At 40.5% G+C, this 15,207-nt stretch overlaps 1 protein-coding gene across 44 annotated transcripts in view; it reads right to left on the bottom strand.

The window, feature by feature from the left end:
* The window catches only part of Ssbp2 (single-stranded DNA binding protein 2), a 288,275-nt gene that overhangs the window by 201,364 nt on the left and 71,704 nt on the right, over positions 1-15,207 (bottom strand). For 6 of the 44 annotated variants that reach the window (XM_039103432.2, XM_039103447.2, XM_063282012.1 and 3 more), the window contains one exon: positions 14,903-14,984. The exons of the other annotated variants lie outside the window; for them this stretch is intronic. In XM_039103432.2, coding sequence (XP_038959360.1) covers positions 14,903-14,984 — 82 coding nt within the window. The remainder of the gene's footprint in view (positions 1-14,902; positions 14,985-15,207) is intronic. 44 annotated transcript variants of the gene reach the window in all.

Below are 15,207 nucleotides of genomic sequence, written 5' to 3'. Positions count from 1 at the left end.
CCTGAGACATCATTCCCGACCCTGATTTACTTCTGCTTGTGACTTGTCTCTTGATCATTCCTGACTGAGGTCTTCAGACTCCAGGCACTTAGTTTTCAAAGAGTACAGCCAAAACATACCAACTGCTGACCATCCCGCCCACTTCTGTCTACCAAGCACTGACTCACCTCAAGGAATGCCCCACCTCCCACCTTCCTTATAACCAGAGGGACCCACTCTGTCCTCTCACCGTACTGACTCTGCCTCGAAGCAGCAAAGACTGGTCATCCGCACACAAAGAGCTGGGTCACAGATCCGGGGAGAGAAACTTATGATAGCAATATTTAATTTACATATTTGTGTTTAATTATTTTTTAAAAGAATAAATTCTCTTATGTCTTTCAAATACATGACAGGTAGAGAAAAGAGACTTCCCTTCCTCAGCCACTACATAATCCCCGCTTGACCAACGACACACATCAGTGTCCGAATGTAACTCCTGGGTGATAAAACACCAGTAAGTAGTTTGTCAGATTACAGCCAGCTAAGGAGACTCAGGAGGCTCTTGGCAGCCACCAAAAAAGCTACCCATGGGACTGTAGCAGTTATTAGCTGTGACACTAGACCAGCCTGACCACATGTTCAATAGCACTTGCCACCTGGTGTTAAGGAAGTTAGAAATCAGACTCTAACATTGTCTTTTTAAACTTCCTCACCATTAACAGTTAGGCTAACTACCTAAATACTATACATGGACTGACCCTGGACTCTGACCTCATAGGTAGCAATGAATATCCTAGTAAGAGCACCAGTGGAAGGGGAAGCCCTGGGTCCTGCTAAGACTGAACCCCCAGTGAACTAGACTATGGGGGGAGGGCGGCAATGGGGGGAGGGTTGGGAGGGGGACACCCATAAGGAAGGGGAGGGAGGAAGGGGGATGTTTGCCCGGAAACCGGGAAAGGGAATAACACTTGAAATGTATATAAGAAATACTCAAGTTAATAAAAAAAAATAATAAAAAAATTTAAAAAAAAAGAAAAAAAAACAACGAGTTTATGAAATTCATAGGCAAATGGTTGGAACTGGAAAATATCATCCTGAGTGAGCTAACCCAATCACAGAAAGACATACATGGTATGCACTCATTGATAAGTGGCTATTAGCCCAAATGCTTGAATGACCCTAGATCCCTAGAACAAACGAAACTCAAGACGGATGATCAAAATGTGAATGCTTCACTCCTTCTTTAAATGAGGAAAAAGAATACCCTTGGCAGGGAAGGGAGAGGCAAAGATTAAAACAGAGACTGAAGGAACACCCATTCAGAGCCTGCCCCACATGTGGCCCATACATATACAGCCACCCAATTAGACAAGATGGATGAAGCAAAGAAGTGCAGACCGACAGGAGCCGGATGTAGATCGCTCCTGAGAGACACAGCCAGAATACAGCAAATACAGAGGCGAATGCCAGCAGCAAACCACTGAACTGAGAATAGGTCCCCCATTGAAGGAATCAGAGAAAGAACTGGAAGAGCTTGAAGGGGCTCGAGACCCCAAAAGTACAACAATGTCAAGCAACCAGAGCTTCCAGGGACTAAGCCACTACCTAAAGACTATACATGGACTGACCCTGGACTCTGACCTCATAGGTAGCAATGAATATCCTAGTAAGAGCACCAGTGGAAGGGGAAGCCCTGCTTCCTGCTAAGTGAACTAGACTATGGGGGGAGGGCGGCAATGGGGGAGGGTTGGGAGGGGAACACCCATAAGGAAGGGGAGGGGGGAGGGGGATGTTTGCCCGGAAACCGGGAAAGGGAATAACACTCGAAATGTATATAAGAAATACTCATGTTAATTAAAAAAAAAAAACAGTTAGGCTAAAAAACAGACTTGGAGTGTCAAAAACTGTGAAACTACACAATAATGCTAAAACCAAGCTTTTTTAAAGTTATACTAAAAATGCCTGCTTCTCCATATTCTCCACATCAGGTGGCACAGGAAAGGACAGAAATAAGAGTCTTAGCTTCTCCACATCCTCACCAGCATCTACTGTCAACCACTCTGGAAATCAGTCTGGCAGTCGCTCAGAAAATTGGACATAGTACTACCTGAGGACCAGCTATATCATTCCTGGGCATATACCCAAAAGATGCTCCAACATATAACAAGGACACAAGCTCCACTATGTTCATAGCAGCCTTATTTATAATGGCCAGAAGCTGGAAAGAACCCAGATGTCCCTCAACAGAGGAATGGATACAGAAAATGTAGTACTACTCAGCCATTAAAAACAATGACTTTATGAAATTCATAGGCAAATGGATGGAACTAGAAAACAACATCCTCAGTGAGGTAACTCAGTCACAAAAGACCACCTGGGGATCCATCCCATATGCAACTACCAAACCCAGTCACTATTGCTGATGCCAAGAAGTGATTGGGGGCAGGAGCCAGATATGGGTGTCTCCTGAGAGGCTCTGCCAAAGCCCTACTGATACAGATGAGGATGCTTGCAGCTAACCACTGGACTGAGTAAGGGGTCTCCAATGGAGGAGTTAAAGAAAGGACTGAAGGAGCTGAAGGGATTCACAACCCCATAGGAAGAACAGTATCAACCAACCTAGAGCTCCCTGGGACTAAACCACCAACCAAAGAGTACACATGGAGGGACCTATGACTCCTGTCACGTATGTAGCAGAGGATGGCATTGTCCAGCATCAATAGGAGGAAAAGCCCTTAGCCCTATGATGGCTTGTTTCCCCAGTGTAGGGGAATGCCAGGGTATTGAGGCTGGAGTGTGTGGGTGGGAGTGGGAGCATGCTCATAGAAGCAGGGGGAGCGGGAAGAGCATATGGGAGAGGGGGTAAATGTAAATACATAAAATATCCAAGAAAAATAAAATTTAAAGAAAGGAAGTCCTGTCTCTCAGTAGATAGACAGGTAAGTTAGATGCACACACACAAAGTGGCTTTGCTGCTGTTTCACTCTGGGAATTGAGGCAAACAACACATGGTTAGGTGTGCCCAGAAACAGAAAACACTTGCCTCCTGAGATAGACAAGTTAAAATTACACGTTTAAAAACTTTGGAAAACTACAAAGAACAGATATAAAATAAGAATTAGTCAAGAACTAATCAACAATTGTAGAAATACAATTACTCATAGAATTTAAATAAAACTTCCATCCCGGCCACCAAGATTATTCAGACAGTAAAGACACTTGTTGCCCAATCTTGATGACCTGAGTTGCAGCCCTGGCACCCATCTGGATGAAGTTGTGTATTGTGTAGCATATGCACATGGATGCACATGGAGTCATTACATAACAAACATGGAAAGGCCTCCATCCGATCTTCAGCTAAGCTCTATACACTAAAGACACTAGGGCTACACTTGAGAAGAGTCCTTCCTCTGGTTTAAGGTGAAGGTAATCCCCAGGCTCCCACCTGTTGTGCAATCCCAAACTACAAGTGAAGTCATAATCTGTCTGCTAAGTATGCTGTCCTCAGAGAACAGAGCGCTGTGCACATCCAGATCACTAATGATGACATGTTATTTCTCATGAAACCTTAGAACTTTCCTGTAGTTGACTCTGAGTATTTTAGCACCAAAACTGTATTTCCAGTGATTGCCTGGCTGTAGCAACCTCACTGCAGGCTTGGTTCTGAGCCTCTCTGCCATACCACACAGAGAGTGCCAGCAAACACTTCCACAAGCAACTGGGCCCTGATTCCAGCCAGACTTTCCTGTTGTGAATCGAAGTGTTTTTATGTATACAGAAAGTTTTCTACCTTTTTAGAAACATGTTTTGAATTATAAAATACCAAGACTTTTCCCATTTCCTAGCATCATTCCTCATCATGTATCAAGCTGGTTTATTTCTGGATTTCACGTGTTAGAATGTTTGGTTTTAGGAACTGGTATTTCAGTTACTTCCTTTAATTTCATTTAAAATTTGTTAAATAAATTTTGACTTAGCGTTATTTAACAATTTCCAACAATTCCTGGAACGGCCCTAACTGTACTTCTACCAAGTGTTTGTACATATATGTGAAGTGATGTTCTCAGCATTAACGGTCATAACATCAGAGTACCAGCCAACACTGACCGATAGTAAAGACACTTAATGCCATGCAATATCAAATGTCTCATCAAGATTTAATTCTCTGTGCAAAAATAAACAGGAACGTCTATCTTCTTACAATGAAAGTTTCATTGCTCTTGATTTTTATTTACTATGATTATATATGTGTGCAACACATGCGTGTGTCCACACACACGTGTAGGTGCATGTACCTGTGTATCCGTATAGGACAGGTGGTGACGCTTCCCTATCCTTTTCACCTTTTCTGAGACAGTCTAACGAATCTGGAGCTCACTGTCTTGCTTGCCCTGCATGAGCAGCAAGCTCCTGGGACCCTCCTGTCTGCCCCCATCAGGGGATGGAAACTTTTTCTTGAGAATTTCTCATATGAGTGCTATATTTACATCATTCTCTCCCTTCCTCCATCCCTGTGTCCCTCCCACTTCTTTTCAAATTCATAGTTTCTAACTCGTTAATTATAATTGTTACAAGTATGTATATGTCTCAGTCACTGTTCTGTTGCTTTGGAGAGACCAAAGCAACTTTTATCAAAGACAGTATTTGACTGTGACCTTGATGACACTTTCAGGGCTAGTCCATTATTGCAGGGAGCATTGTGGCACACATGGCGCTGGAGCAGTTGCTGTGAGCTACATCCTGATCCACATGCGGGGAGGGGGCCTGCCATGGGCTTCTGACACCTCAAAGGTAGCAAACCTTTAGGCCACACCTCCTAATCCTTCTAATCCTTTTAAAGAGTTCCACTCCTTGGTGTCTAAGCATTCAAATCTATAGGGGCCAACTCATTTAAACTACCACAATATGTGTGTGTGTGTGTGTGTGTGTGTGTGTGTGTGCGTGCATGCGTGCGTGTGTGCATGTGTACGTGCGTGTGTGTGTGTGTGACATACATATGCATGCATATTAAATTTGTAAACACAACCTGCATCCCCTTATGGGATGGTGTTCAAATATTTTTAGAAACCAATCTTCCCAACTGGCTAACCTGTCAAGGGCTCATCCTTGTTGAACATCAACTCTCCCACTCTTAGCAACCAGTTGCCTATAGCTCTTCCTCTATGGCAGTGTCCTACCCGTGCATCACAACCCCTTTTGGGGTTAAAAGATCCTTTCACCTGGGTTGCATATCAGATGTTTACATTATGATTAATAACAGTAGCAAAATTAGTTGTGAAGTAGCAACGAAATAACTTTATTAGCTGGAGGTCACCACAACATAAGCTGTATTATGTTGTATTAAGAGTCACAGCTTAGGAAGGTTGAGAACCACTGTTCTAGAGGGTAAGACTCATGAGAGTTAGCATGTGTGCTGGCTAGTTTATATGTCAAACTGGCACAAGCCAGTCTGTTAGGAAGCAGCAATGTCAATTAAGAAAAGATCGCCTTGTTGGCATGCTGGCGATACATTTTCTTGATCGATGTTTGATGTAGGTGTCCCAGATCATTAAGGGTGGTGCTGTCCCCCGCTCCTCAGTATTATAAGAAAACAGCTGAGCAAGCCATCAGGGGCAAGCCAGTAAGCAGCATCCCTCCACAGTCTCTGCATCAGCTCCTGCCCCAGGTTCCTGCCATTTCAGTTCTGCTCTGACTTCCCTCGGTGAGCACTAGAGGCCTCAGCAGAAACTCTGGGCAACATTTCAGACGCAGGCTTCATCCAGTTCTTGAGTAAAAGCTGCAAGAGAAGCTGATTTTAACAACCTAAAACATGCTTTTAAGAAGATGTAGCCAGATCAATGTGCCTGAGAAGCGGTTTAGAATATCCCTCCCAACACCATTACTGTGGTGGTTTGAATGAGAATATTCCCCATAGACTAAGATCAGTCCTAGTCTGTAGTGCTGTTGGTTAGTGATAGAAGGTGTGCCCTGCTGGAGTTCCAAAGTTGCCTGCCAATCCTAGTATGCACTGTCATTGTGTCTCTGCCTCTGTGTCTCTCTGTCTCTGTCTCTGTCTCTCTCTCTCTCTCTCTGTCTCTCTCCTCCCTGTTTGTGCTATGAGGTTTGAACTAAAGTTTCTTAGGTGCTTCCCCAGCTGGCACTGCTGCCCCAAATTCCTCATCATGAACTCTGACCTGGAACCAGAATCCCAAATGCACCCCTTCTTCTACATGTTCCTGTGGTCATGGTGTTCATCATAGCAATAGGAAGTAAGACAACTGCTCTCTTCTTCCTGTCAAATAGTGATCCTAGCTTCGAAATAGAAAGGATCAAAGGACTTGTAAGTAAAAGACTTGGCCAAATTACTGAAACTGTATACATCATTGCTGCTACAGGGGAAAAAACTACTAATAAGTACTAATTAGTACTAAAAAGTACTAATAAAACAGAATCTGACAGTATCCAGTAAAAAACCTATTCTATACTGTAATATTGTTATCCTGTGACATTCTGAAGTTAGCTTCAACTTTGAAATGAGGTCAATAGGAAGGGAAGGAAGTCATTTAAAGAATTTGGACAAAGGCAAAATGTCCTAGAATAACTATTTTATTAAGAACTTGTGGCTATCTAGAGCCAATGAGACCTACATGGCTTTCTCACCAAAAAAAAAAAAAAACAGACACCACTGGTTGGTAATTAACTACCTTAACTACCCTCTCCAGATCGAGAAAACAAATGCTACTTGTTGCTGGAACACAGTGAGTGCTGAGATTTAACAAGGTGAATTACTGCTAACCTGCTAACAGGAGTCCCCTAGCATCTACACTCACACTAACTCACACTGAATATGGGCAGCAACCAAAGACACCATGGCACCAGCTAAAGACAGACATTTAACAGGACTTTACCAAGAAGATGGAGGTCGTGGTTTTCTCCTGAGTTTTCATGATCAGTTTTACAACATAATGACTTCTTCGCACACAATTGTTAACCACCAAGGTATAATAAGTAACCAAGTACTCTTAAGAATCATAAAACTATTTAACACAGCCTGATTTTTCTTAACACAGTTAGGCTTTCCTGTTAAAAAGGAATAGATAGATAGATAGATAGATAGATAGATAGATAGATAGATAGATAGATAGGTAAGGCCCCATTCACTTTTGAAGTTAGCCATGGTAGATACATGTCCTGGTGTATACAAACACTGATCTCATAGTTCAGAATATCCCATTTTGATTACTTTTAATCAATTTAAGAATTATTTAAATGTCTTTTCTTCAACTTCATTATAGAACAAAATTTCATCGCAATAAATTACATTAAATATTTTCTTTAAAAAACATGATTGGATCATATTTGAAATCAGTATCTTTATTGAAGTTTTCATTAAATTTTTATATTATATTTATTTGAGGTAAGATTATCACCATTTATACAGCAAATTCAAAGACAGAAAAATAATAATTATCTTTCCAAGTCACTTCAAAAGTCAAGAATTATGTCAGTAATGAGGATACTTTGGAGCTGGGGAACACAGCTTAGTGCCTCATATGCACAAACCTTGGGTTCAATTCTCAGCACCATGAAGGAAAAAAAATAGTAATAATAATGAAATTTTTAAAATATCTTTGTACATAGGATAGTGTAACTCTGCCTTCTAGATTTTATTAAAGATTTTATGACACCTTAACTAGCGGCAAAAAGAGGAAGAAGATACTATGCATGTCAAACTCTATGGAAAGCGTCAAACTGCAATGTTAATGTTTACACACACACACCTAACAAAGCGCACAGGATACATACTGTGAACCACAATGCGCTGAGTATACTAAATGCTGTAAGGCTGGAGAGCGACAGAAACCTCCTTTACTGTTAATGCCAACAGAACACTGCAGAGCAACTTTGGAAGACTTTGGCTACTTCATAAAATGATGGAATGATACTGTAACTGTAATTGCATATTGTGACTGTAAAAGGAAATAATTAAAGGAATTAAAAAAAATGCTTAACAAACAACCTGGCACTTGTGTGCCTTGGTATTTTCCAAAGAAAATACAATTTTGTGTCCACACCCAAACCTCTTGTTCACAGCTGCTCTACTGGTAACTGGTAAGCGTGACATTCCGTGGGTGAATGGGGACAGGGGACCGCGGCACAGCAGTCAGTGAAGAGGATGTGTGAGTGCACGCTGCTGAAGATAAGTCCACCGCTCATCTACTACAATGCATGCAGCACAGCCCCTAGTTACACCTACACCGACATCCTCATCACTTAGGTATGTGCACTAGTACACACTGTTAGCAAGGCTAGGGCTTAATCTCTCTGTTCTCTGTTATAGAAAATTCGAGAAATGCCAGTCCTCCACTTACTAGTGTGCAGACAGAAGTGCTTGGCTAGACAGGTCCCAGAACTAAACGGACACGGCATTAAGCAGACCGCTGAGGACTTACACACATGCATCAGTGCGTCTCTCAGCCCTGAGCCGAGACGCTATTGCGGTGGCTGGTGACTAACAGAGACACAGTCAAGGTGCAGAGAGCAAGGCACTTGCAGGATGCTCAGCTCCGAATGGACCGTTACAGCATCCCTCTGCTGCCAAGCTTCCAGAATAGTGAAGTCAGAGGAGGCAGAAAGGCATACAGGCCAAGTGACAGATGATCGCAAGGAAACAGTGTCTCTGGGCAGAGCAGGGCAGCTGCACATATGACCTCACAGAGGTCTATGCGAGCCATAACCAGGCAAACCCCACCCTGGAGAGGAGCTATTGGCATCTGATGCTGCTGAGAGGGAGGAACAGTTTTCTTTAGGAGTCCCTGCTCAGCTCACCATGCTCAGGACAAAGGCCTCAGCACTGTCAAGCATTCAGGGTGCAGTTGGCAAACTGCTTGCCATGCAAGACGTGCATGTGTACACTACATGAAAAACGAAGAAACAGGCATGGCCATGTGTGCTTGTAATCCCTGTGCTGGAAGAATTTATCTAAGAATTCACTAGCATCTTAAATTGGGTTTAAAAAAATAAATTGGACACAAAGTTTGGTGAGTAGAGACAAATGGGTGGGTCTCAGAGGAGTTGGGAGAGGTGTGGATGTAATTAAAATACACTATTTGAAATTAAAAGCTAATTAAAATTTGAAACTTGTAGACAGGGTTCAAAACCTCAATACCACAGAAGGAAGGGGGCAGGTGTTCGGAGAAACACCCACCCTCACTGCAGACATAAGCCAATCTCCCTCTGATCTTTAGAAGGTAAGGCTAGGGAATCACACTTAAAACTATTGCGTTTTAAAGCTACAACAAAATCCTAAGACTCAAAGGGGTGTCCCCATCACAAGAAAGCCATTTCCCAGTCTAAGTCCAATATATTTAGATGTCAATGGCATTTGCTTTTAGAAACTCTATTAAACTGTTTTGTGTGCACAGAGTACATGCATACACATAGTAGGAGGGATTATGTATTTATGCCTGAATGTGGCAGCCAGAGGATCTTGGGTACTGTTCCTCAGGATACAGTGTCCACTTGGTTTTTGAGACAGGGTCACTTGCCTGACATGCTAAACAGTTGAAGCTGACTGGTCAGCAAGTTCCAGGGTGTTTCTGTCTCCACTTCCACCTCCCGGCATGAGGATCACCAATACACAGGACCACACCGGTTGGTTTGTTTGCCACAAAGTGGGTACTGGGGCCAGAAGCCAAACTCAGGGCTTCATTGTGCATGCAAGCAGTTCCCAGCTGCACCAAGTCCTTGACAGCTTTAAAGTATCTTATACCTTGTATAAAGTAACAAGAATAAACATGACGCTAGAACCCACTAACAGAAAAAGTATGACAGTGGAGCTTTAAAAACTAGAAGCATACACCTATTTTAATAGATAAAATTAGAAATGAAACTATTTTCAAATATCCTAAGAAACTATAAATACACACTATACTAACCACTATGAACAGCTAGTAAACTCCTAGTACTTCTATAACTTGGACAAAAATGAAAAGAAGACAGGAGCCCTGCCCTTGGTAATTTCTAGACTTATTAATGGGCATGACATACAATTCAAAGTAAGATGAGTAGTAGAATGTAGTGTGTAACAGGTATGCAGGCAGTAAAGGAAAATCAAAGTTTCCGTACAGAAGGGGCTGTAGTAAGAAACCTTTAACACAGCGCTATAACTGAGAGAGAAGACTACATGAAGTGAGGCAGAGTATGGGACAAACAGGGAGTAAACAGGACTTTTCAAAGAGTAATAATGCAAGTGAATTATCTAAAGTTTATGGCAATGGCTGCCCACTTAAAATCCTTTGTGTGCCCAAAAATAATAATAAATGTTCATAAATACTGTTACTGAGATTTTCTTCTACAAATCAAGGTGTGATAGAAAAACTACTCCATTCTCATACAATAATGGTAAATAGTAACATATACGGCATTTTATGGTTTATAAACACCTTCACATATGAAAGTAAATCATTAACTTGTATGGCTTATAATAATTTGATTAAGAATTATTTCAAATACTTTTCTTTTACTTTGATTCAATTTACACTAAATGAAGTTGTATTCTATAAATTTTTAAGTGGAAAGATGTATATCTAGATGGCAGTTCCTAATTGTTTAGATTATTATAAAAAGAAATTTATTTAATAGGTAAAAACATAAAAATGAAAAAATCAGTATTAGAAAATACAAACTTTCAAATTTATATGAAATTATTTCTGATTTTGTAGGTAAATTTTTTAAGATTATTTATTTACTTTATATGAGTACACTGTTGCTGTCCTCAGACACACCAGAAGGGGGCATCAGATCCCATTACAGATGTTGTGAGCCACCATGTGGTTGCTGGGAATTGAACTCAGGACCTCTGGAAGAGTAGTCAGTGCTCTTAACCACTGAGCCATCTCTCCAGCCCATAATTTTTTTAAATGTATCTCCATACAGAAATCATTGATAAAGGGAACAAATGAAGAAAGGGAGAAAGTGGTACTAAATAATAAATTTCTAAATACCTAATTTCTAGTCAGTTATGCATACTAACAAGCATGTGATAGCCCTGATCACCTATGTCAATGAAAGAAAACAAAAACTAAAATGTCTTTACTTCCAAAATCCAGATGAAACTAATCAGATAAGCCCTTTTGACTTTAGAAAAAGAAAATTAGAACAAAATTATCAAATTTGAAAACAAAGCTAAGGAAATAACATATTAGAATTCCAAAAGAATAGTGTACTCTGAAACATATTAGTAAGCACAGTAAAATTAACAAAAGGAACTGAAAAATTATGTGCAAAACCAAAAAACAAACAACAACAAAACTGGATGGGGGTGCGGTGCTGGAGCAGGGGTAGTGGCCAGAAACACTCTTTTCCACATCAAAAGCCTGACAAAGGCCTTGCCCCCGGCTGAGGATAGCTCCTGGTGCGGTGTGCAGGTGTGAGGGAGCAGTAGAGGCAAAAGACAGTATTGGTGAGCTTCAAGTCAACGTGACTAACAAAGTCGGACTGCGCTGCTCAAAGAGGACACTTGTCCTAATATGTACCGACATTCTGTAGGAACTAGAAAGGAAGCAGACCTAAAGAGAAGAGCGAGAATGGGCAAGCCATGAGTAAAGGTCACTGACACACAGCAGTGCAGAGAGACGCACCTACTTACTTCCTCTGTCAGCACTGAAAGGCCTGGCCTGCCTCTATGCCACTTCAGAGGAAGAAACTAAACTGACAGGTTACAATGATAAGGCAAAACTTCGCTGAATATACTGAAAATATTTTTGTATCAATTAGAGTTGATTAAGAATGTTATGAAGGATGGCAAGATGGGTCAGTGGTAAACAAAGGCATGAGTCACACAAGCCTGCTGATCTAAATCAATCCCAAGAATCTACATGAAGTTTGAAAGAGAGAACCAACTCCACAGTTATCAGACCTCTACAGACTTGTGATGGCCCATGCACAGCCACACTCATTCATGTAGGGCATATACAAAAACAGACAAAGATAATAAATTGAAACCTGAAAGCAATTCAACATGAGTTTTTAAAAGATGAAAAAATGGGGTTGGGGATTTAGCTCAGTGGTAGAGCGCTTGCCTAGGAAGCGCAAGGCCCTGGGTTCGGTCCCCAGCTCCGAAAAAAAAAGAACCAAAAAAAATAAATAAATAAATAAAAAATAAAAGATGAAAAAATATTATGATCTGAAAATATATCTTCTGGGGTTTTAGACTGACTCTAAGATCACTAAGGGAGTAAAAAAGGAACACTGAAGTTGGGTGGATTTTATAGGTTTTATTCACCGAACCGAGGTTGAGACAAGTCCTCCTGAGTACAAAAGCAGGCAATCTACTTCTTACTAAAATATAGTCAGAGGGAACAACACCTTCCTTCAAAACTAGCCAGCACCTGACACTAGGAAACCGGAATCTTGACGCTTTAGTCCCCTGTATCTAGGAAGATACTGCGAATTGTCATGATTTCATACCTGTCAAATTATACTGCCCACGAGTGTTACTTTGTAACCAGGTAAAGAAGAGAGTGGCAAGCTCAACCTATGGAAGCTGAGCTTTAGGTACTAAAGCTAACACAGATATCTCCAATCCTCCTGCATCCCTCGAACGAGACAAACTGTGTCTCCAAAGCACGCCTGTGCAGTTCCCTCCTGTTCCCCAGGACCAGTGTTCCAAAGTTTCCACATAAAGTAAGGTAAAATAAAAGGATGTTAAAGAAATGCCTTGTCCTAACCATCAAGGAATAGCCAACTGACGCCTTGTCAGCTAGTTCAGCAAGGAAATTACAAGGCAAGGAGAGTTGCAACTAATAAACGGTACAAAGTCCATCACTACAGAGAGTTTATCTAAAATAGAGTGAAGTTCTAAGCACATGTGCCCTTTCGAAACTCCCCAGCTGTCAGCTTTCCGGCACAGATAATTTCTATGGCCTATATTAATTGATTCCTTTTAACCTAATCAGCACTATAATTTTAAAGTGTACTTTTATCCCAAAACAGTTGAAAGGAATAAATTATACTAATATTGACAATTATAAAGTCATTGAAATAGAAAATGTGTTATAATAAGTTCATGGTACTAATCAGATCACTATGCCATTTCAGGGTGTTCTTGGTATATCAAAATATAATGTAAGAATACAATTAAAATAATTTAGCCAAAGTTTCTTTTTCCTTAATTGACTGTCCTAAACATCTGCAAACTCTGCAGCTCACTGTTGTGCCCAGTCTAGTTCTTACTGGGCAGCTTTTCCTATTCACGCCAACGCCTAGGAGAGATACAGTGGAGATTCCCAATCATCACAACAAGCACATGCGCTATGAGCCCTGGTAAATGATCTTCTCCCTCAACCACACTCAATCTCAATCCTCCCTCTCCCTCTCTCCCCCTCCACCTTGCACGTACAACTTTAAACCCTTCTGCATTGGAGACTGTAAGATGTCTGCAGCCACTCTTCTCAGGAGTATGAACCAAACTGTGTTTGATGTGTACACAGCAAACCTTATCAATGAAGTGACAAACCCGAGATAAGAACTGAGAGTGCTGCAAACAGAAGCAGACAAGCCCACCCTCAGAAGAGGCCGACCCATCACTCCATCTGGGATAGGCAAGCATAAAATCAATGTGCACATAGATGGATTAAACACCACTTTCCAACCAGATACAACTGACAACTACAGGCTAATTCTTCTGACAAAAGCAGCCCGCCTGGGGTATTATCAATATACACCAGTTTCTGCATAATCAAACATCTGTCACTAAGTTTAAAAGAACAGAAAGAATGCACTATATGCTCCGAATAACAAAACAAAAAAGAAAAAGACAAGAAATCAGAAACTAGTGAGAAAAGGGTAGCTAGAAAAAATTCCAAACAATTTAAGACTAAATAACATACTTCCAAATCTTCCAAATATATGATCAAAGACAAATTCCTAGAAAAATTGTAAAATATTCTTAACAAAAATAAAAATACACTTCACATAAAAACATGGGACATTAAAAAAAAGAAGAGTGCTTAGAAAACCAAAGAAAGGGGGCTGGAGAGATGGCTCAGTAGTTAAGAGCACTGACTGCTCTTCCAGAGGTCCTGAGTTCAAATCCCAGCAACCACATGGTGGCTCACAACCATCTGTAATGGAATCCGATGCCCTCTTCTGGTGTGTCTGAAGACAGCTACAGTGTACTCATATACAAAATAAATAAATAAATCTTTAAAAAAAAAAGAAAAGAAAAGAAAACCAAAGAAAGAAGTAACAGCTAAACTCAAGAACCTAAACTCATGTCACAGAAAAATGGGGAAATGGCAAGTTAAACCCAAAGTGAGCAGAAAAGAAATACTAGAAATTAAATCTGAAATCAACTGAATTGAAAAAAAGGCACAAAAATCTAATTCCTTCAAAAAGTAAATCAAAATTCTTAACGCTCTACCAGGGCTAGCTGGAGGTTGGGGTTGGAGGAACAGAAAGCACAAACTCCTCGTATATAATAACTACGGCGAGCCTTCTGAACAATGAAGCGATAATGTAAATGCCATGAGCAACTGTATACACACAAACACCTAGCTACATTCATGTAAAATAAGCAGCCAGTCACTTGAAAGACAGAATAGATCAATCACAGAAGAGTTAAAAACAACAATATGTTTATATCTGTTACAGAGATTGAATCAATAATTTAAAACTCGAGCAAGTACAAAGCAATTGGCTAAGATATATTTACTGGGAAATTCTATGTGTAACAAAGATATACCAATTTAACAAAGATATTGTACCAATTCTCTATAATCTCTTCCATACTATAAAGGCCAATAAAGAAACTACTACCTTGTTACAGGCCAGCATTACACAATATTGAAAATCAGACAGTCATTGTAAAAACTTTTCACAGCTTTCCCAATTCCAGATGTGAAACCCTGCTAAACAAAGCAGCAGGGAGTCAACCCACCAGTGGATGGAGGAGAAGAAAACACACAGATAGCACAACTGAGGTTGATTCCAGGTAGTCAAGGGTGGTTCAACCTTTAAAACTGAAATAACAACAGTCAATATCAGTAGGCTGAAGAAAATAAGTGATCATAAAATATACAACACATTTGACAAAAATCAAGCATCAATCATCAGAACAACTCTTGGCAATCAACCTATAAAAAACTATTATAACCTATAAGCAATAATGATCAGTTTTAGGGTTTATGCATGATGTATACACATGTATGTGCAAATGAGTACCCTATGTACACAAAGAGAGGT

This window comes from Rattus norvegicus, chromosome 2 (genome assembly GCF_036323735.1).
Source record: "Rattus norvegicus strain BN/NHsdMcwi chromosome 2, GRCr8, whole genome shotgun sequence".
Lineage (NCBI taxonomy): Eukaryota > Metazoa > Chordata > Mammalia > Rodentia > Muridae > Rattus > Rattus norvegicus.
Note: the sequence above shows the minus strand (reverse complement) of the source record. Positions and strands in the feature narration are given on the sequence as shown.